Consider the following 23,318-nt stretch of genomic DNA (forward strand, 5'->3'; position numbering starts at 1 on the left):
GGACCAGGTCAACTTCCCAACCCGAGTCACTACTCTAGTCAGAGACACAAAGTAGAAAGATCAGCTAAAGTAAGCTCGGCTTCCTCGAGCTTAGATCTGCCTGAAGAAACCAACAATGACGTGGAGGGTAGGACAGCGCCAAAGATCAACTTTTCATACACGAACCTTTATGTGTCAGAGGATCTTTTAGTGTCGAAAGATACGCACTCATCAAACATTATCCTTTAAACGACCATGCCCACGTGGCTATCAGGATTGCTATCTTACCACCGCATCATTTCAGTAGTTCTTTCTCGCGATCATCCAAACCTATATAAGCATATCAGATTTTCTCTAAAAGGGGATCGCAAGTTATCTTCTACACTCGGACTCTTGAATTATTTCCTTAAACTGCAAGAAACACCTGTTAACAGAGGTATTGGAGTGTCTTCTCCGTTTTTTATAGGTCATTGCCCACTTATATTCAATCAAAAACACCAATGAGAGTTCATCGTCTGATCATCAGGTTGATATTTGCAGACGATCGAAAAGGCTACAGGTCAAAAGCTAGAGGTCGGGTATGTTGTGAGCACCGACTACGTGGCGAAAGGACATGCAAACAAATGAGAAACAAACAATCGTGAAGCCTACAGACACTAGGGCAGTGCTGGCCAAAGGGGCTCTGATTATCAAGTTAGCCATTGGATAGATAAGAAGAAACCGATATCTACACAATAAAACAGAAGGGAAAACGATGACTAGGACAAACATCTTTTTTTAATAAAGGATATTGTCTAGAAGTCCTTCTCAAAATTTAAAATATAGTCCTTCGTAGTTAAAGTTACCTATTTAAAAGACAATAGTCGTTTCCTTCTTAGAAATAAAATAACTAATTTAAGAAAAAAAAATTGAAGGGTTAAAAAAAGAAATTAAAATCTCTCTCTCTTTCAATAAAATAATAACTAATTTAAGAGAAAAGAAACAAAAAAAACAATACAAAAAAATAATAACTAATAAAAATCTCTCTCTCTTTCAATAAAATATAACAATAAATTTCGTAACATTTGATTGATACAAGTGTCTGTGCCCTAGGGCACGGGATATACCCTAGTAAGATATAACCGTCATTGGAGTACTTGGTAGCTCAACTCATAGAGTATCCAGAACATATCTCTACAGAAATGACACACTTACAGTGGGTGTTTGAAAGCAATGGTGGCGATGATCAAAGATGATAATTATGACTGGAAGGTGATGTCAGTAAGAAGCTTTTACTGTGATGTCAGTAAGAAGCTTTTACTCCCCACGAATATCTACGATAAGGTCCTACTCCCACTAGACTATGCAGTAAGGTTCTAAATTCATAAAGATTGATTGTCGAGTAACTCTTATCTACGAGAGAGTCAGGGAACTCTTATCTGCTAGAAAAGATGTCACCTAGACTTTATCTACTGGGTAATTACTTCTACATCATCGATCATTGAGTTTCTAATAGAGTAATCCATTGGAGATCATAACAAAACTTTACAAATCCTCGGTAACACTCTAAATTTTAGAATTCAAGTGCTAATTGGAGATGCTCTTAAATTCGCCTTGAGGGAGCTCCTTTAACACTTACACACCGTCCCTTAAAACTTTCCTAAATTCGTTGTCACTTAATTTTTTGCCAGAAATTCTAAAAAAATGAGACTTGCATCGCATTATTTATTTTCACGGACTAGGTTTCCATGCAGCAGATCCCTCATAGCTAATACTGGTAAATCACATGTTATTTTGATTTATTATAATAGATTTACACCAAAGGAAGAAGATGAAGATGATGCTAGTTATATTTTTATGGGGAATTAAAAGAAGAAACATGATAAAAAAAAATTAAGTCGCAACGAATTTAGGAAAGTGTTAAGGGTGTGGCGAGTAAGTGTTAAAGGAGCTCCTTTAAGGCGAATTTAAGAGCATCTCCAATTAGCACTTGAGTTCTAAAATTTAGAGTGTTACCGAGGATTTGTAAAGTTTTGTTATGATCTGTCTGACAAAATCCGAGGGAGATTGTAATCGATTATTGACACTAATATCTTTTTGTTTTGAGTCGATTTACATGTAGAGAATTTTATAGCAGTCGTTGAACATAATCTTTATCAAACTCCTAATAAAAAAATGGACGATCATACTTATCTTTTTGATAACCAACTGAGCTGTTTTAGTATAATAGATTTATTTCTAATTGGTGGACGGTTTTAGGGGTAACTTTCCTCTCTAGAGAACTGATATTACTGCCGCTGGTGCTCCATCTCCACGTAGATAAAAAGGTTATTCACCTAAAGGCCCACTACTTTATCAAAAATACTCAGAAGGTCCTATTTTTTCCGTTTTCATTAAATGTCTGTTACTCTCTCTCCTCCATCTCATCACCTCTCTCTGCCACATCATCTACCACGCCACATCATCGTCTTCTCCGATTAGTCGCCGGCCGACCAAAAATTCTGGCGACCTTCATACTTACACTGGTATTTTTGGCCGACCCGCGATCAATTGGAGAAGATGTTGATGTGGCGTGGTAGATGACGTGGCAGAGAGAGGTGATGAGATTGAGGAGAGAGAGTAAGGTGCTGTTTGTTTTTTTTTTAATGTCTGAATCTGAATTGGCTGAATCTGAATTGGCTGAACTGAAATGGCTGAATCTGAATTGACTTAAATATTTCACAAGTTAGGATGTTTGTTTTTCCTATCTGAATCATTAAATCTGAATTTGTATTTTGGCATTAATACCCTTACTTCATATTTTTAACAAACAAGCCCTAAGCTCTCCCTGGTCTGAATAAAAAGAAAACAAAACCCTAATTCTTATATCCCTCTTTCTCCATCTCTAGCAAAAACAAAACCCTAGTTTCTTTCTCTCTTTTTCCAGAAAACCCTAGTTCTTCCCTCCCTCTTTCACCATCTCTACAGTTTACCTCTCTCACTCAATCGTTCTCCCTCTTTCACCATCAACGAAGGTTTTCGTTTCCTTCTCTCTAAATCGCTCTCTCTCATAGTAGATCGACAAAGGTTCATCTCTCTCTCTCTAACAGTCGTTTTCTCTCTCTTTCTCTCTCTCTCTCTCTCTCTCACTCTTTCTCACATAACCCAGTAACAAAATTACATGAATATTCTGTAACTGATGATGGGTAAGAGCCTGAGCTTGAATCTGGGACTGGTTTGAAAAAACCCCAAAATTTGGGTTGTTCTTGATAGGAGCAGAAACTGGACTAGGGTTTCTTGGGGGACCGAGTAGTCCTCTGCCATGGTTATGGAAGTGAGTCATTTCATCGTTCATCTTCATCCTTACAACTTTTCCGGCAGCTGCGAATAGAAGACCCCAAGCGTCGTGTTTCTCGTTTATGGTTGGTAATGGTGGTGAGGAAACCTGAGAACGTCCATTAGGGCTTCCATGGTTGAAAAACAAAGTCGATTGAGGCGAACCAGACATAACCCATACCTAAAGTCGATTGAGGCTTCCATGGTTGAATTTTTCTCTTCCATGGTCTATTTTGTGGAGGCGACGGTCTGGTTGGTGGTGGTGGAGGCGGTGGTGTGTTTGTTCCTTTGGTGGTGGTGGTGGTGGTGGTCTTGGTGGTTGTCCGATTGATGGTGGTGGTTGTCCGATTGATGGTGGTGGTTGTCCGATTGATGGTGGTGGTGGTGGTGGTGGTGCATTTGACTGAGAATATTTCTAATTTACGAGGGTATAAAGGTCATTCAACATATTTCAGCTATTGGACATTGTTTTCAGACTTGTTTAGAAGTCTGAAAAATGTAAAATACTTTTCAGCCTATTCAGCCAAAGATTCTATTCAGACGACTTTTCAGATTTTCTTAAATTAAAAATACAAACATCTGAAATCTGAATTGACATCCAATTCAGATTTCAGATCTGAAAAATAAAAAAAACAAACAGCACCTAACAAACATTTAATGGTAAAAGAAAAAAAATGGGCCTGCTTGGTATTTTTGATAAAGTAGGGGGCTTCACGAGAAGCTGGTCACAAAGTAGGGGCCTTTAGAGAAATAACCCTAGATAAAACACATTTTGTTTGCATAAGGGCGCCAACAGCATATAGGCCCCATATATACTCCCTTTTACTTTTCACTTTTATAATATGAAGCTGGAACCCACTCAAAACAATAACGTTGGAGATGTACTTTATAATTCGACCGTTGGAGATTCTATTCTCCTGCCCCTTCCCTACTACAAGACTAAGTCTGTAGAAAAACTACAACACAGACTCCTCAAACTTCACTCTCGTAAACCAAAACCAGAGAATAGACTTAGAATCAATTCGACATAAAGGAGATCGGAATCCTAACAAATCTGTTAAGTATGGCGGATATCTCAGAAATCAGAGTGAATTATAGCAGAGATTAAAAGTTTCCCTTTTCTCTCTCTATCCCTTAAGAAGAAAGAAATCAGATCATCACAGGATCTCACAACACGGTAATTGATTCAACCAATTTTTTTCTCTCACTTAAAATGCAAACTCTTTCCGATGAAATTAGAAAAACTTCATCACTTTATAAACTTACTCTGCAAAGAGGGCCCAGATATAATGCTTATGCGGAATTTCGAGAATCGAAATTTCGGAGAATCCAACAACAGCAACCAAATGACAAGCTAGAATTCAAGCAACCGCAGCAGTTATCATCGCCACCCCTACCCCAGCTACCATCAAAAGAAAGAGAATGTGTGGTATCCCCGATGGTGAATAGAAGAAATGGTGGAAGATCGATTGTTGGTAGTTCTGTACCGAATTTCTCTGCTATTTTGAGGAAAGAGAATCGAAAACCAACACCACCAGTGGTGTCAGAGACAAAAACACCGCCTTTGAAAAGTAGGGGAATATCAAAACTTGGATCAGGAGGAGGAAGTAAATCAGCTAATGCGAATACAGAGAAGAGAAGAGTGATGATGGGAAGGAAAAGTTGTGCAAATATTCAAGAATTGCATGAAACGTCTGTTGGTGTTTCGTCCGCCATTAATGGTGATGTAAGAGGTGGAAGGATCTTTTCAGGGATAAGCAGAGGTGTTTTAAGTTCAAAAATGTATGGAGTCTGATTTGGGATTCCCAACTCTTTCTCTTGAAATTCAATTGTATTGCAATTGGGTTCTGGAAGCCAGTGTATTAGAAAATAACTGTACGAGTTTAAAGTCATAAATATATATAATAAGCAAAAAAGCCGATAGTTTTTTTAAAATAACTAAAAGTGTTCTGTTTATTATTTGTAATTATGGCTTAGTGTTTTAATCTTTGCATTGTGGAAGGTAAAGAAATATATATGTATCATGCTTTTGTATTGTAAGTTAGTAATCTAAGCTTTTGCCATTTGGTTTTTGGCTTTTGGTTTTTGGCTTTCTTATTCGTTTGATTATTTGTTTGTGAGGGATTGAGCCATTGGTCCAAAAAGGGGGCCAAAATGAAAATCCAACCCAAAGTTGCCTAAAAATGAAAGGGAGGTCTAATGTGTCAGTTTGGGGGTCAAAATTACGTAAAGGGCCCTTAGAAAATAAAGTATTTACCGTTCATGCCATCGAAAATTACAAAATTGCCATCGAAAATTACAAAATTGCCATCGAAAATTACAAAATTGCCATCGAAATTTCTTGGGAAACGATTTTTTTTCTGAAAAATAATCTGACAACCCGTCCATCAGAATGTGTACTGTTCAGAAATTTACGGAACTGCCACCGAAAAATTCTCAGGAAACGAAATTTTTTTCGGGAAATTATTTTATTTACTGGAAATATTTTTCTGTACTAGACATTTTTGCTGGCGGGAATTTGAAATTTCGTAAAAAAATTTGAAAATTTGGGCGGGAATTTGAAATTTCATTTGAAAAATTCAAAACTTCGAAAAAAAGACTTTGTGACCGGGAAATTATTTTATTTACTGGAAATTTTTTTCTGTACTAGACACTTTTGCTGGGCGGGAATTAAAAATTTTCAAAAGAATTTGAAAATTTGGCCGGGAATTTGAAATTTCGTTTGAAAATTTGAAAACTTTCGAAAATTTGAAAATTTTGAAAAAAAGATTTCGTTTGAGAATTTCAAAAATGTGTACGGGAAATTATTTTATTTACCGGGAAAGATGGTTTGCTGGGCGGGAATTTAAAATTTCGTTTGAAAATTTCAAAAAATTTTGAAACTTTGAATTTTTCGTGTACTGGTAAATTATTTTAGTTACCAGACATTTTTTTTTTCAGGAAAACGTCAGCATGTCCCGTCCAAGGGCAAGAGGGGAATAAAAAAAAACTGCCATTTGGACCTGCAACTAATTTTTGGGCAAGAGTGGATTTTTTTTTGGTTTACCCCCCAAATTTTGGACTGTTGACTCAAAAATCCTTTGTTTGTGATATTAGTGCCCTAATGGAACAGTCCCTGGGTTTTCGATGGCATATAGATTGTAGATCACTAAACGGGAATTTCCGTTGGCATTGAGATACTTCATGATGAGCAAGCGTTATGGATCAACTGTTAAGTTATTCGGTTGAACCGCTAGAAATTGATTTAGAGTCTGTATAATAATTATACTAGGTAAATTGAGCTTCAACTTAAAGATTTAGGTGTTCATGTTGAATTAGAATAATTTGTCAACTGTGGCTAGAAAGAAATTAACCAATGAACCTGGAGGTTGTTTAAACAGTGAGTGCTCAATTAGTGCAAGCACCAAGTTACCAATAACAAGATGGACGGATAAGTGGATAATGGACCCCAAATTGAAGTGGAAAATTCAACTATTTCTGTTGAGAGTGCAAAATTGACCATAATTTTAGCAATATGGACTATATGCATTTCACCCATAATGTGAATTGTATATAACAAGGGCATGCACAGTGATATGGTATTATATTCTTCAGATATTGCTAGATAAATGCATCAACATAATAGAATATAGTAAAATGTTCAATGTTTATAAATTCTCTATAATGCGTACTAGGTGTCTATGTGTTACATGTTATCCGTGTTAAAATGCTTAGGCCAACTATTTCATGTGATCTGTTAGACATTTTTTTTTGTTGAGAGTGATCTGTTAGACTTGGGTGATTGTTAAGAGGCTTTCACTCCATTGGTAGAAACAAAATCTAGAGAGAACAGTCCAAAATGGCAAAAGTTTTGAAATTTTTGGACACATTATTAAATTAAATTAAATTCTAAAATTAGAAATTAGCTTTCTAATATTTGAGTTCAAAATTTGTTACTAATAGTCATGTCTATTGATAGGACGTTTTTTTTTTGTTAAGTCATACTTATTTATAAGGCGAAGCTTTACGACTTTTTATAGATTTTTTTGTAGCTGACTGTGCTGATGTCAAAATTTGTCATCCTATAATCAGTCAAGGTATCGAGACTAGGGTTGACAACTTGGTCTGAATCAGCGGGTCTTCGCCCAAACCCTAGAGGTAGAGCAGGTAAGTTTCATGGTTTATTGAACTTGGGTTATTAAGTTATACATAATGATGTTAGGTTTTAACCCATAGTTTAGTTGGGCTATAGGCCCGTTCTTGTAACCATTTGAATTAGGCGGCTATTGTGCTTATCACATCTTTGGTGTATCAATGCCATTGTAATGACCATCGTTGATCGTAGTCAATTTCCAAAAAAACACATATATATAATATTCTAAACTAAAATAATTTTTTTGATACAAAACCCAAAACTTTTTGTTTGAACCCGACCCGACTTATTTCATATTAAATGGGGCGGGTGGTGCGGTAATGATTTAACAATTTTTAATCGCAGCGGGTATGGTAATTGAATACCCACCTCGATTAACTATTAGAACGATTATGGTAAAACCTGTTTGCTAACGGTACGATATTGGGAAGGGGATGAACCGTCCTAAACACGACCCGTTGACATCCCTAGTTGATACTGCTTCGTTGAATCTCGTGCTCGCTACTCACCAATTAGGGAACGAAATCTGTAAAGAACTCAAAAACCTCTCCAACGCTCAAGCCAGTTAGGATGATCTTGCAATAAAAGTAATGGACATTGAGTAATTTGAGTTTAGGAATCGAACCTTTAATTGATGGTATTCGCTTTGAATACGATACTTGTGATTGTGATTGTTAGTGTTCTGTCTTGTTTAAGGCGAGTTCGTTACCTGTTATAAGTTTCTTTAGTACATCGAGCATCTATGATGAGGCGGTTGAGATCCACTGTATTGAATACTACTTCGTAGTCGTAGACATTAGGATTTCTCTTTCGGATAATCCAGTCCCGTATATTTAATAAATGCAAGTTTCCTTATTCAAGGATATTTAAGATAGATCGAGTTTCTGATCTTTATATTGTGTGGGGAAAGTTTCCTCCCTACAATACTCTTGTATCCCAAGTTTAAAAAATACTTAAGATTCCAACCGACTGAGATCTTTGATAAGATTCAGGATTAAGTTGAAAAATTATTAGGCACACTTCTACCCCCATATTTCGGGATTGAGGTCTCAGCCCCACTTACGTGGACCCCTCTTATCTTCTCTGAAATCCCAAGGCAGCCCTGGTTATATTTGAGCTAGAGCAAGGTTTAAGCGCCTAGGATAATCGTATTGACCCCCTAATTTTGGGATTGAATGGTAGACTTCTTTCGGATTCAACCTCTCTGATGACTTGATACGGGTAGATCTGTTGAGTTTCTTAGCTTGCTTTGATTTTTTCAAGAATTTGCCTCTTCTTGAGCCTTTGAGAGACTGGACTGCATGACTTGCAAGTTTTCCATGTCTCATCATTTTTCTTCTTTGAAGCGCGCGACTTCGGCTGTGAAGTATGCTTCCGAAGACAATGATGGTTTCGAAGTAGTTTTTTCGAGAGTGATGTAAAGATTGATTCCTTCAAGAATCGAGTTTGTAATTTCGATTACCGAACGAAGATGAGTTTTGCTGAAGTCAACCTTCCTTCCTTTTAACATCAATCGGATGATATCTAAATTCGGCTTTAGGCTATACTTCGGGATAAAGAGACTGCTTTGTTGAATCGATCTGCTCTTAGGAACAGGTTTGTTGCGAATAGGTTTCCGGAACCTGCATAGATTTCGAAAACCTCTCTGAGGCTCATGTCAGTGAAGGTGTTCTTGCAGTTAAATTAATGAGTATTGAAGTTTCGAGTTTACGGTTGCACCTTTGACTGTATTAGCTTGAGATTCATCATGTGATTCTCGTTGTGCCTTGTTCAGACGAGCTTGTTGCTTTATATATGCTTGATTAACCGACTGTAGATAGATGGCATTGATGAGGTTATTTGATACACTGTCTAGAAGTGAACTTCTATTTCGTAGTCGTAAAATATCGAGATTCCTTCTTTGGGTTTATCTCAGATATTTGATAAATGCAAAGTCCTTTATTCAAGGATATTCGATATTTAAGATGGATCGTGTTTCTGATCTTGTATATTTGGTGGAGAAAGCCCCCCCACCCACCCCGGACTCTTGTATCTCAAGTTATTTGAATACTTAAGATCTTTGTTGACTAGTATCTTGGTCGGGTATAAGTTGGGAAAGCATTAGGCACGCTTCTGCCCCTCCCTATATTTCGGGATTGAGCTATCGGCCCCTCTTATGCAGACTTCCTTTATCTTTGCCGAAATTCAAGGCAAACCTGAATGTATTTAGAGCCAAAGCAGGGCTTAGGCGCTAAGACAGTTATACCCATCCCCCAGTTTGAGCTTGAGTGGCAGAGCTCTATCAGATTTACCTATCTGGTGACTTGATATGGGGTGACCCGTTGGGCTTGTGGTACTTCTTGACCTATTGACCTCAGTCAACTTATGACCATTTTTTAGATCATAAGACACTGTAGCATTTACATAAGATTCTCAGAAGTGCTCAGGCGAGGGATTTTCAAGAGTCGCAAAAGCCTAGTGATGATGATAGTTGATGACACGGTGAAGTTGAGAACATCTATAAACATAAAATCGAAACATCCTAAAGAGATCAACCATATGTTGAAAAATGAAAATGTTATTCAGTTGATCATTCTATCTACAATGCTACAAAGAAAATTGATGATAAAGAAAACTAGTTTGTTATTAGTGCAATGGACAAAAGTCATAGCAGGCCCATTCCCATCCGTCTAAACACAACTTAGGCCTAACCAATTATAAATGAATGTCTCTGAGGTCTAGCTAGCCGACTTAGCTGTTACTTTTTTTTTTTGAATTAACATTTCATTCATCGAAGAACAGAGTCCACAAATAGTAACAATATTACATCAAGGACTACACAAATAAATTGAACTTGAAAGGAGCAATAACACAAGTTGGTGGTAATTTGGACTTAAAGTGAATGTTGTAAGTCAAAACGCGTCAGTGGTGCTTGCTCTTCTTGTGAACGGAATGGTAGCTTGTAAGGCCTGGATTCTCCCGTATGTACGTTTGATTTCATTCCCTAGTCTCCGAGGGATGTCGTATAAGCCGTCCGAGGAGGAAGATACCAATGCTTTGGAATCAGTCTCCACTATATAACGTGGAAACCCTACCTGTGTTAAATCTAAACCCAAACTTTGCCGAGTTTTGGAGTTTGAAAGATCAATAAGGAGACCCTAAGGATTACAAGATAGCAATAATAAAAATAAAAAGACCCTAAAGGTCACAAATTAAAGATCCTAGAAGATCATCGATAATATTATTATACTTATTAAATGTAGGTATATGATGATACTAAAATTAATCCAATCCGATGAAGAGATTACTTTGTCAATACTAGTCGTGTGATTTTATTCTTTTAACCCAGATCTTCGTTGTTATTCATGTACGAACCAGATCCGAAGTCCATCTTCTCCTCTCCACGAATCAAAACAGTGTATAGGTCAACTTTGAAACCTAATCCATGCCCCTCCATTGTAGGTTATTTCTTATAAGTTCTTCAGATCTAAAAGTTTGCATTCATGGAGAAATCGGTTATCAAACCCCAGCCCCGTTTGGATTCAAGCCTACAAAACCCAATCCCTCACCCGATCTGTGACTTCTCGCTGGATTCTAACCCTCACTGGAGAACATATACAAAACCCTTTGGGTTCAATCCTTGATGGATCTATGGACCCTCGACAGAATCAAGCATTTGTCCAAAGCCTCGCCGGATCTGTAAATCTTCAAAACCTTTCTGCCAAAGGTTCATCAAAATCCAAGAAAAGGAAGAACTCGAAAGATTCATCAGAGTTTGAAGAGGAAATGAATGAGAATAAGAGTGATAATGATGGAGAAGAAGAATCAACTGAAGGATATATTCTCTCGGTCTGAAGGAATGGTATCCTAACGAAGAAATGTCCTTCGACCAAGGTTACAATGCGTACGATTTGGCGAATAGGATCTTAATGACCTTACTCGGAAGATCATTAGTCCAGTCCAATTAGGGGTCGTAATGCTTAGCTAGAAGCCAACTACGATCGTCGGATAACTTCGGTAATCCGCGGCTAACATAGACCGGATCCTACAAGGGTTACACATAAGAGTAATGATTTGAACGGAGGGAATTGACTAGAAAGAGAATGGCAAATAAGTGGATTGGATCCATTATTGGTAAGTCCAATTAGTTCGGAGAAGTCCGAAGAGAGATAAACATGTCCGGGCCCGAAAGGGAGGCCCGGAAAGGCTTTAGGTGGGCCGGCCATGTGATGGCCGACCAAGGCAAGGGGCCGGCCAAGGAAGCCCATAAAGGGCTATGTTGGCCGGCCACTCAAGGGGACCCTAAAAGGGTAACTTTGGAAGTTAGGATATAATTAGGTTTTAGGAATCCTAGTTTGGGTCCAATACCTTTTCTAAGGATTTCTATATATACCTAATTAGACAACCTAAAGAGAGAGAGAGGTGTTTTCTCAAGAGACAATTCAGTGTGTGAATTGTCAACTGAAAGAGTTTCAGAATATACATCTCAGAGAGAGAGAGAGAAAAGAAGTTTTCTCAAGTATCTAGTCAAGAAGAAGGAGTTCTTCATCTCAACCTTCAAGAAGGTCCTAGCTGACTGAAAGGAGGGAGTTCAAGTTATATACTCGGTGTCTCAAGTAGAGGAGCTACACTTGGAGCTCTTATCTTCCGAATACTGGTCGAGATTTAGTTCGTGGGAAAGCGATTAAGAGGTAATCATCTTTCCATTCTAGTTCATTGATATGTTCATGTATAGATCCTGGAAACTAGTGTTAAACATATAGATGTTTGAGATTCCGCTTACAACACTAGACAATTAGGTATATTAGATACACTCATAACCCTTCATCAACGAGAACGAAGGATCCTAATCTGAAAGAACTGTTGGAAACTGCCCAAGAAACCGTCAGGAACTGCTAACGCTAGGACGGTAACCACTACCAGAAGGCGGCGCCACCTAGGAGAGAAATCGCTCTGCCCGACTGTTATTTCCACCTGATGATGCGGGAGCATCGGAGCTAGATCAACCCGAACTGACCCAAACAGCTCTGGATCATGAAACAGTTCTGGAACAAGCAGCGCTGGGATACGCCGATATTCCTACCCAGGGTCCAAACATTACTTTACTGAAGTTGGACCAGTCAAATAAATAATTATGGTCTTTAAAGAAGATTCTCTAAGACTTGAAGAGTCATTTTCGTTTTATTAATCAGCATTAAGTTTAGTCTAGTCTTTCTATATTCATGCATTTAAACTAAGATGTTTCCAATGTATCTAGTTTCTATGCATTTAGACTAGCTTTTATTTCCCCATTTAATGTATTTTCCTCTATATAATGAGGCTTATTATGAATGGAAAAATCAGAGAATATTGAATTGAGAAATTGTAAAGTCTTTGTGACTTTGGATCTGTTTAGACCATTTCCTTTATCCTCTGGTTTTGGAAGAGTCATTGGTGGTGGATTTCGAGCGTCTTTATCATCTGGTGGTGGAAACTTTATCCATGTGTGGTGTTAGCTCAACCGGTTTCTTTCTCACTTTGTGATGGAAACTTTATCAAAGTGTGGTGATCCGGATCTTCCTAGTTACTATATTACGATACTCCCCTTTCACTCCGTACTCACGCTTCCGGGAAAACGCATCAAGTGGTATCAGAGCTCTAATTCAGGTTGGTGAAGTGAAATTATAATTCAGAAGCTTATAATTCAAGTGGTATCAAGTGAAATTATAAATCCCTTGTTTTGATAAAATGGGATTTCCAAGAGGATTGACTCTCGACCAAGCACACGCTGAGCGTATTGGTAGAGAAATGGAGGAAATGAGGCAGCAAATGCAACAAATGATTCAGGCTTTTAATGGCATGAATATGCAAGCGCAACCAAGAAGACAAAGAGATGGAGATAACCATTCACCTTCTGATGAAGATGGACGTGTTTCTCTTAGTTCTAATGATGATCATAGTGTTAGTTCTGGACGTGGGAGAAGAAGAGATAATCGACCACATCAACAACACACTCGGCAAGAAGAATTCAAAGTTGATTTTCCTTATTTTGAAGGTAATCTAAATCCAGATGACTTTCTAGATTGGTTAAGATCAATGGAACGTGCATTTGAATATAATATTTATGATGATGAGAAAAGGTATGAAATAGCAACCTTGAGGCTCAAGGGTTATGCTAGCATGTGGTGGGATACTCTTAAGTCGCAACGTTTAAGAGAAGGCAAGACCAGAATCAGGTCTTGGGACAAGCTGAAACGACTTATGAAGAGGAGATTTTTACCTGAAGATTACAAACAAGATTTGTACCTAAATCTTACACACTTGCAGCAAGAGAAGAGGACATTATAAGAGTATACAAGGGAGTTTGATCTTCTGCAATTACGTTGTGATATTCAAGAACCCCAAGAGAGGACTATTGTACGCTTTGTACATGGTTTGAATGATGAGATTTCAACCAAGGTGGAGCAGAAACCTTTCTGGACTCTTGATGATGCAAAGAAGCTTGCTATCAAGGTGGAGAATCAGATTAAGACGAGCAAGAAGCAATACACCAAACCCTATAGTGTTGTTTCGTCTTCAAAAGGTGTTGTTAAAGGTGATGTTAGTAGCAACAGCAAAAAGACAAAAATTTAAAATTCAGCAAAGCCTATGGATGTGAATTTGAGCAACCTGATTAAGGAGAATTGTTGGCGATTCGAAGGGTGTTGCATTCTATTCCTAATACGGAAGAAGAGCAACGAGAAGCTATTTTCCAGAGCCGGTGCACAAACAAAGGAAAAGTCTGCAGTTTGATCATTGATAGTGGAAGTTGTACTAATGTGGCATCTAGTACACTTGTGGAGAAGCTGAGTTTGCCAACTATAAAGCATTAACAACCATACAAGCTGAAGTGGTTGACTGATGGAAGCAAGTTGCAAGTTTCTAAAAAGGTTGTGATTTCCTTTTCTATTGGGAAGAACTACCATGATGAGGTGGTCTGTGATGTTATTCCAATGGATGCTTGTCATCTATTGCTTGGCAGACCTTGGGAGTTTGATAGAAGGGATGTACATGATGGGTACAAGAACACTTATTCTTTTCATAAGGATAAGAAGCACATTACATTGACACCATCGTCACCTACTATGTGTGCTAAGTCTGCAGCAGAGAAATGCAAGGAGAACATGTGTTTTGGGTGAAACCAAAATCATGAAAAGGATGGGTAAGGGCAACGAGGTTTTTGCTTTGCTGGTGTTTAAAAAGAATGAGGGAGCTGAAGTAATTTCTCATCCGTTGATGTTGACATTGATGAATGAGTTCCGTGATGTTTTCCTAAAGATTTACCACCCGGACTACCTCCAAACCGGGGTATTGAGCATCAAATTGATTTATTACCTGGTGGACCTTTGCCAAATCGTCCAGCTTATAGATGCAATCCAGAAGAAGCTAAGGAGTTGCAAAAACAAGTGCAAGAGCTGATTGATCGAGGGTATGTCAGAGAGAGCATGAGTCCATGTTCTGTACCAGCTCTGCTTGTACCAAAAAAAGATGGTTCGATGAGGATGTGCGTAGACAGCCAAGCTATTAACAAGATAACCATCAAGAATCGTTATCCTATACCCTGGTTGGATGACATGCTAGATGAGCTGAATGGCTCAAAGGTATTTCCAAAGATTGATCTAAGGTGTGGATATCACTAGATCAGAATGAAGGAAGGTGATGAGTGGAAGACTGCATTCATTACGAAAAATGGACAGTTTGAATGCCTAGTCATGTCATTTGGATTATCCAATGCACCCAACACTTTCATGAGACTAATGAATCAGGTTCTGCGTGATTTAATTGGAAAGTTTGTGGTGGTTTATTTTGATGATATTCTTGTCTACAGCAAAACTGAAGAAGAACATGCTGAACACCTCATGGAAGTTTTCAAGGTGTTGAGAAGAAACAAGCTATATGCTAAGCCAGAGAAGTGTGAGTTCTTTACTTTTATCATTGTGTTTCTTGGTTATATTGTTTCAGATAAGGGCATTTCAGTTGATGAAAGCAAAGTTGAAGCTATAACGAGTTGGCCAGTTCCGGCAACCCAATCTGATGTAAGAAGCTTTCATGGACTTGTCTCATTCTATCGACGCTTTGTGAAGAATTTCAGCATTGTCGTGGCACCACTAACTGAATGCTTGAAGAAGGACAAGTTGGAATGGAGTAGTGCTGCCCAAAAGGCATTTGAAGTGGTGAAACAGAAGCTATGTGAAGCACCTATTTTAGCACTTCCAGATTTTAATCAAGTGTTTGAAGTTGAGTGTGATGCTAGTGGAGTTGGTATAGGAGTTGTTCTTATCCAAGGACAACGTCCCATTGCTTATTTGAGTGAGAAACTCACAGGGGCACAGAAAAACTACTCAACCTATGATAAGGAGTTTTATGCTATTGTGAGAGCTTTGACTCATTGGGAGCATTATTTGATGCCAGGTCAGTTCATTTTGCATTCTGATCATGAGGCACTGAGATTCATAAACAACCAGCACAAGTTGAACAACCAACATGCTAAATGGGTAGAATTTCTACAATCCTTCTCATTTATGTCAAAGTACAAGGCTGGAAAAACGAATATTGTTGATGATGCACTCTCAAGGAGGTATGCTTTAATCTCTATTCTGGATTCTCGAATTACTGGATTTGATTTGTTGAAGACTCTATATAATGAAGACCTAGAATTTGTTGAAGTCTATAATGAGTGCAAAAAGGGAGTTACAAATCAGTACCATTTGCAAGATGAATTTCTTTTTAAAGGAAACCAGCTCTGCGTGCCAAGGAGTTTTGTTCGGGAGTTGCTGAATTGTGAAGCACATGATTTTCGGATCAACAAAACAATGGACATGCTTCAGGAGCATTTCTAATGGCCCAAGATGGTACGCGATGTTCATTCAATCATAGAACGGTGTGCCACGTGTCAAAGGATGAAAAGCCATTTCCAACCAGGTCTGTACACCCCTTTACCTATTCCGGTACAGCCTTGGGATGATGTGAGCATGGATTTTATTGTGGGAGTACCAAGAACTCAGAGGGGAAAAGATTCTATCATGGTGGTAGTTCACCGATTCAACAAAATGGCACATTTTATTCCTTGTCACAAGACTGATGATGCTAGTATGGTTGCTGACTTGTATTTCAAGGAGGTCGTATGCTTCATGGTATTCCTATAACCATTGTTTCTGATCGTGATTCAAAGTTTCTGAGCTATTTTTGAAAGACTTTATAGAGAGTACTTGGTACTAAGCTCCTTTTTAGTACTTCTTGTCATCCACAAACTGATGGTCAAATAGAGGTGACAAATAGAACCTTAACTACTCTTTTGAGAGGCTTGATAAAGAAGAACTTGAAGGAATGGGATCTGAAGCTAGGGCAAGCTGAGTTTGCTTATAATAGGTCAACAAGCTACACTACAAGACGTTCACCTTTTGAGATTGTGTATGGTCTTAATCCACTTACTCCTATTGATCTGATTTCAATACCTTTGGTGTTTAAGGTGATGAGAAATGAAAATGTCCCATCTGAATCTATTAACTCGGGTTAGTTAGTCCAGTTAGAGCAGGTTACTCTGATCATTTGTTTGATTTTCCTTCTCAGGTGTCTTTTACGGAGTTCGGTGTGAAAAACAGTTAAAATCGGGAGAAAGACACACATGAGGGGCAGTTTGGTCATTTTCTGATTTTGGAAATTTTGATGCTCGGATGAAAGTAGAGTTCAAGACGAGTCCAGCGGCGAAAACGGGAGTTGAATTGGAGTCCAGAGGAGAGAGTTAGCCCAAGTCAAAGATTGGAGTCAAAGATTGTAACCCAGTCAACTAGATGACACGTGGTGCAGATCTAGCGGAAGGCAGAATAATCTGGTCGTAAGCGGTATTCTTTCGGTATTGATATTGGGACAGGTGGGTTAAATACGTGATTGCTGTTCGGGACTGATTCAGTGTTCAGACACAGCTGACCCTCAATGCTCCACACGCGATCCAGTGGAAGTTACTGTGGCACGTGTACAATAGTTCTATCCGATGGATTGTCTCAACTTCTTTATGTAGCTCGCGATACACCAGATCGATCTCACACCAAGCAGCCATATTTGAAACAGAATTTTCCTTCTCTCTCGGCTTCATTTGGAAACTGTTCAAAACAGTTTTAGAGAGAAACCGAGAGGATGGATTTTAGAATAGAGAAACAGAAAGAGAGATTTCGGCTAGCTGGAGATAAGGATGAGATTGGACTCGATTGGTATTTAGAGAGAGAACCGAGAGATTCGATTCGATTCAAAAATCAAAACAGAAACAAAGGAGGAGATCTCGATTATTTTATTTGGTTGGTCTATAAAACAGAGGAGAAGCAGAGAGATAAGGGACGACTTAGAGAACATAAAAACAGGAGAGGGAGAAGGATTATCAACACGGTTTTAAAGAAGAAATAGAGTAGGTTTTTCAGAGAGCAAAAAGAACAGTAGAGAGAGAGAGAACCGAGAGCTTATCTTGATTTCTGATTTTTGTTTCTCTTCTTGTAATCTTAGTTTCTTAGTGAGAGAGAGAGAGAGAGATTACAGAGGAAGAGAGAAAGTTAGAGAGAGAGACAGAGAGATATTGTAGAGAGAGAGAGAGAGACTCGGTTGTGATAAAAGTTTATCTTTATTTTGTTTTCGATTTTCATTTTATATTCTGTTTTCTTGGTGAGAGAGAGATAGAATACATAAAGATAAAGAGACAGAGAGATATTGTAGAGAGAGAGAGAGACTCGGTTGTGATAAAAGTTTATCTTTATTTTGTTTTCGATTTTCATTTTATATTCTGTTTTCTTGGTGAGAGAGAGATAGAATACATAAAGATAAAGAGATTACAGAGAGTTATAAGTAGAAAGAGAGAGAGAAACAGAGAACTTAGAGATAAAATACAGTGGGAAAATATTTTTCTCTCGGAGAATCCATTTCCGGGAAGACGAGAAAATCGTTTTCCAGGAGGGTGCGTTTGGCAGAATTCTTGGAAAAACAGAAGGAAATCGCTTCCTTAAGGCCCTGTTTGGTTTGGAAACAGAAGAAAAGTTAAGTTTCTTTACTCTTTTATTTATATAAATTATACTCCCTCCGTCCCAAATTAAGAGTCCACTATTCCTTTTTGGGATGTCCCAAATTAAGAGTCTCATTCCTAATATATCATATAAAATCCCTTATTTTTCCATGAATACCCTTTCTTTAATATTTTCATACATGGTGCATTAATTAAGCTAATTAAGGCATTTGACACTTTCCAATACAAAAATTGATTTTTCCAATCAACAAATTCTTTCTTCTAGATTAATATAGTTACTTTACATGACTAATGGTCAAATTTGATTGATAATCCTTGAATTACTCTAACAAAAGTTATCAAATAAATAAGGGTAAACTTGGAAGAAGAAAAACTATGAAAATAAGTTGGATTACCAATACGGGACTCTTAATTTGGGACAGAGGGAGTAAATGTTTATCTCTTCTAGCATGAGTAGCTAAATCTTGTCTATCTAGGGTTTTAGATGAAGTCCATAATGAGAATGTTATCGTTTTGATTTATATGCAAGTCAATTAATGTTTAGATTAAAATTTTAGTATCTTTTAAAAACTTTATTGCTTTTAACGATAACATTTTCCGGATTTTAGAGCGTTCATGTTATAGAATCTGAGTAAAACAAAGTACTTAGTTGCCTAAGGCAAATACATCGTCTTTAGGATTGTCACGTGGACGGATTCGAAAACCCTAGGTTCCCCTTTTCTGAATATCAACTTATTTGTTCTCTTTTGAGTTTATTAGCTATTTTTATTTGCTTGAATCAAATAATCATTACTCAACTTTTGAAATCATCATAGTTTTAAGATTAGAATTGAGTTTGACTTAGTCTCTGAGGAACGAACCGTTCTTACCGAGAAATTACAACTTGACACCCGTGCACTTGCGGGTGTAGACCTATTTAGGAAACTTTTTAGGCCCATCAAGTTTTTGGCGCCGCTGCCGGGGACTTAGTTTAAATTTAATCTAATTTTATTTCTATTTTTGGTAAGTTTTTTTATTTTTGGACACTTTTACTTTCTTTTCCGTTTTTGGTATAAAAAAAGCACTAAGGAGCGAAGGAGAAGGCGCAACAAGGAGAGGAGCTCAAGAAGAAGAATTTACATTTTATTTTTTATTTTTTTGTTATTTTTAATTTTTTTGGTGAGAGAGAGACTTTTAGACTTTCTAGTTTTATTTTTTTATTTATTTATTTTTTAAGTTTTGACCCTAAATTGGAGGGCTTAATTAAATTGTAACCGAAAACCAAAACGAAGCCTCGGGTTGGAACACTCGCGGGTCATCTACAAAGGTCATCGCTCGTCTTGAACGGGAGGTAAATTTCTTGAACACCCACGAATCTCCTGTCAATGGGTATTTGTGTGAATTCGTGTGCTTAATTGCTGTGACCGAACTGTTTAGTGTAATCATTCTAGTAAGGGCACTAACCCAGTTACAAGATAGGAGACGGATTTCATCACCGTTCTCTTGCCCACATAGGTAACAACATTCACGATTCTAAACCTCACCTAAAAAGCTAAAATCTGATTTAGACATTAGCCTTTAAGATCTCGAGCTCATAGGATCTTTGAAACGATTCAGGGACTTAATATTTATTTGGGCATTCCTAAAGGGGAAGTTCATTCAACTCTTTATAAGGTCGCCTCGAGAAGAGGAAACGTTACCAGGTTGGACGGCTATCACAACGTTTATCGTTGGTCGTCTCCAGGAGTTGTTTGATCGTAGTACTTGGACGGAGTAACCCTCATAAACATTATAGTTCAAGCTTTGTTACGAAGTAGGAGCTGTCTAGATTTGTAGGGTGAATCTGACAAACCTGTCTATTGTCTAGATTTTGTTTAGGTTGCTTGGTGGAGTCAGCCTGATTGTGTTTGCTTTCCTATAGGTTCCTCGTAGTGATTCTTTGGTTCGAATATCCTTGGTCGTTGGGCTCTAGTTTATGCCCAATAGATATCGTGATAAGAGAGGTCGTTTCATCAGTAGAGAAGCACATTTAAGTAATCTTTTAGCGAATCTCTCTTTGAGTGACACTATGGGTGAAAATCTAAACCAAGCCAGGGATGGAAATCAGCCTATGACACTCAGGGATTACATGAATCCCACTAGAACGTGTCAACCGTCATGCATACAGTTACCCCAATGCACAACTCAATTCGAGTTGAAACCGAGCACTATTCAAATGCTCCCTGTTTTCCGTGGGGTTGAGAACGAGAATCCCTACTACCATGTTAGGGATTTCGAAGAAATCTGTGGGACTATGAATTTCCCCAATATGCCTGACGAAATATCGAGACTTAGGTTGTTCCCTTTCTCACTGAAGGAGAAAGCAAAATCTTGGTTGTATGCCTTACAACCCCATTCCATTACTACATGGGAAGAATTGAGCAGTGCATTCCTTCCGAAATTCTTCCCGAAACACAAAACTACCTCTTTAAGGCAAAGTCTTAACAGTTTTGTGCAACAAGAAGGAGAATCTCTCTATAAATATCTTGAGAGATTTAAAGAAATCTTACTACAGTGTCCACACCATGGTTTTGAAAAAATAAGATTAGTCCAGATTCTCTATGACGGACTAGATTACCCAACTACATCCATGGTAAAATCATTCTGTAGTGGCGGGTTCATCAGTAAAACCGCTGATGAGTGTATGGCATTTCTAGAAGAGTTGGCAGAGAAATCCCAGCAATGGGAAACTTCTAGAGGACCTCCTACTAGGGCTAATCCTACTCCGAATAAAGGTGGCATCTATAGAGTTGATGAGTCAGATCTTAAACTCGCCGCCATGACGAGAAGGATAGAAGCCCTAGAACTTGGTCAGCCTAAAGCATTCAGGGAGGATCCCACTCAAGCCATGAGTGTTGGAAATGAATCCATCTCTTATCCGTGCTCGGTCTGTGGAGACCCATCTCATACTGGAAATAAGTGTACCCTATTCTTTGTTCCTAACGAGAAAGAGCATGCTAATGCTCTTTATCTAAACTCTAGGCAAGATAACCGTTAGAAATATGATCCTTATTCGAACACTTATAATCCGGGTTGGAGAAATCACCCCAATTTTTCTTGGTCAAAGGGTCAGGGTCAGGGTCAGATTAGTAGTTCAATGAACCCTCCTGGGTTTAATGCTCCTAGGAATCCTTATGCTCAAAACCAGGGTCAATCTAGTACCCAATATCCTCCCCAGAACAAGGAGTCTTTAGAGGAAACCATGAAGCAGCTAGCTAAGGCCCAAATAGAGTTTGCACAACAGACCAACCAGACTATATCTAGTCTAAGAACCGAGGTAGGTCAACTTACAGAAGCCCTTAGGCAGAGAGAACAGGGTATATTTCCTAGTCAACCAGAGCCAAATCCGAAGGGTAAAATGTCGATGGACCAGGCCAATGCAGTAACCACCCTTAGAAGTGGTAGGGCAATTGACAATAAGGTAGGAGTTCCTGAAGATAGTGAACCAAACTCTGAACCACCAACCTTACCAATTAGTACCCCTAGTAAAGAGCCTGTGAAGGCTCTTGAGTCTGAAAACCTACCCATTGTGCCTGAGCCATATGTTCCTAGAGCCCCTTATCCTCAGCGTCTGGTAGAACCTAAGAAGAAGTCTCAGTTTGAGGAGATAATGGAAATGTTCAAACAGGTTAGTGTTAACATTCCATTATTAGATGTTATTAAACAGATTTCATCTTACGCTAAGTTCCTTAAAGACATATGTACTAGAAAGCGTAAGATGAACGTGCATAAGAAAGTCTTCTTGACTAATCAAGTGAGTTCTATTATCCAACAAACCCTTCCATCTAAGTACAAAGACCCAGGAAGTCCTACATTACCATGCACCATAGGGGAACATGAGATCGAACGAGCATTATTAGATCTAGGTGCTAATGTTAACCTTCTTCCTTACTCGGTGTACTTACAGTTATGTTTAGGAGAAATAAAACCCACTCCTGTAGTTCTCCAGCTGGCGGATCGGTCTATTAGGCGACCACGTGGAATAGTGGGAGATGTTTTGATAAAAGTTGGTGAATTCATCTTTCTTGTGGATTTCATCATCTTGGATACCGAACCAGTTCGTGATACCCAAAGTCAAATTCCCGTCATTTTAGGACGGTCATTCTTAGCTACATCTGATGCTGTCATATATTGTAGGAGTGGACTCTTAAAATTATCTTTTGGAAACATGACTGTAGAGATGAACATCTATAAAGCTGGACCTTTTCCAGATGATGTTGAGGATTTTAGCGACTTGAATCTGATAGATATGTTCGTTCAGGATTCTTTACCTGAAACTTTATCCGAGGATCCCTTAGAAACACTGTTGGCTCATTTTGGCTTAGACTTTGATGAGGAGGGAAGTATCAATGAGGTAAATGCTTTGCTGGATTCTACCCCATTACTGGATACTGATAAGTGGAAAGCGAAAGTTGAACCCCTCATTTTGTCAAAGCCAATTGACTTGCCAACTTTAGAGACAAATCAACTATCATCTACAGCCACAGAAAAACCACCTTCCTTAGAATTGAAACCCTTGCCTGACAACTTAAAGTATTCGTTTCTAGGCCCATCTGAAACTCTACCTGTCATTATTGCTTCTGAGTTAGAAAAAGAACAGGAGAGTAGACTGTTAGATGTCCTTAGAAACCATAAAGAGGCCTTAGGGTGTTCAATATCAGATTTAAAGGGTATAAGTCCTTCTGTTTGCATGCACCATATCTATCTAGAGGAAGATGCTAAACTGTCAAGGGAAATGCAAAGTAGACTTAACCCTCACATGAAGGAGGTAGTTAGAGATGAAGTCCTGAAATTATTAGGTGCGGGTATCATATGCCCTATTTCAGATAGTACTTGGGTCAGTCCTGTTCAAACTGTACCCAAGAAATCAGGCATTAATGTAGTCAAGAACGA

General features: G+C 38.3%; 1 protein-coding gene and 1 pseudogene across 1 annotated transcript; both read left to right on the top strand.

The window, feature by feature from the left end:
* The first annotated feature begins 4,210 nt into the window (after positions 1-4,210).
* LOC147548992 (uncharacterized) lies at positions 4,211-5,345 on the top strand. Its single transcript, XM_086672317.1, has one exon. It carries the CDS (start codon positions 4,487-4,489, stop codon positions 5,066-5,068), a length of 582 nt encoding a protein of 193 aa, XP_086528443.1. The 5' UTR covers positions 4,211-4,486; the 3' UTR covers positions 5,069-5,345.
* A 15,067-nt stretch (positions 5,346-20,412) lies between these two features.
* Positions 20,413-22,930, top strand: LOC147548993 (uncharacterized; annotated as a pseudogene).
* Positions 22,931-23,318: the final 388 nt, after the last annotated feature.

The sequence above is a fragment of the Eschscholzia californica genome, unplaced genomic scaffold (assembly GCF_041429995.1).
Source record: "Eschscholzia californica isolate CP2 unplaced genomic scaffold, dmEscCali1.0.p SCAF_3, whole genome shotgun sequence".
NCBI lineage: Eukaryota > Viridiplantae > Streptophyta > Magnoliopsida > Ranunculales > Papaveraceae > Eschscholzia > Eschscholzia californica.

Bases quoted from the DNA above. Each gene is read 5' to 3' on its own strand.
- LOC147548992 (XM_086672317.1), top strand. From the start codon at position 4,487: ATGCAAACTCTTTCCGATGAAATTAGAAAAACTTCATCACTTTATAAA.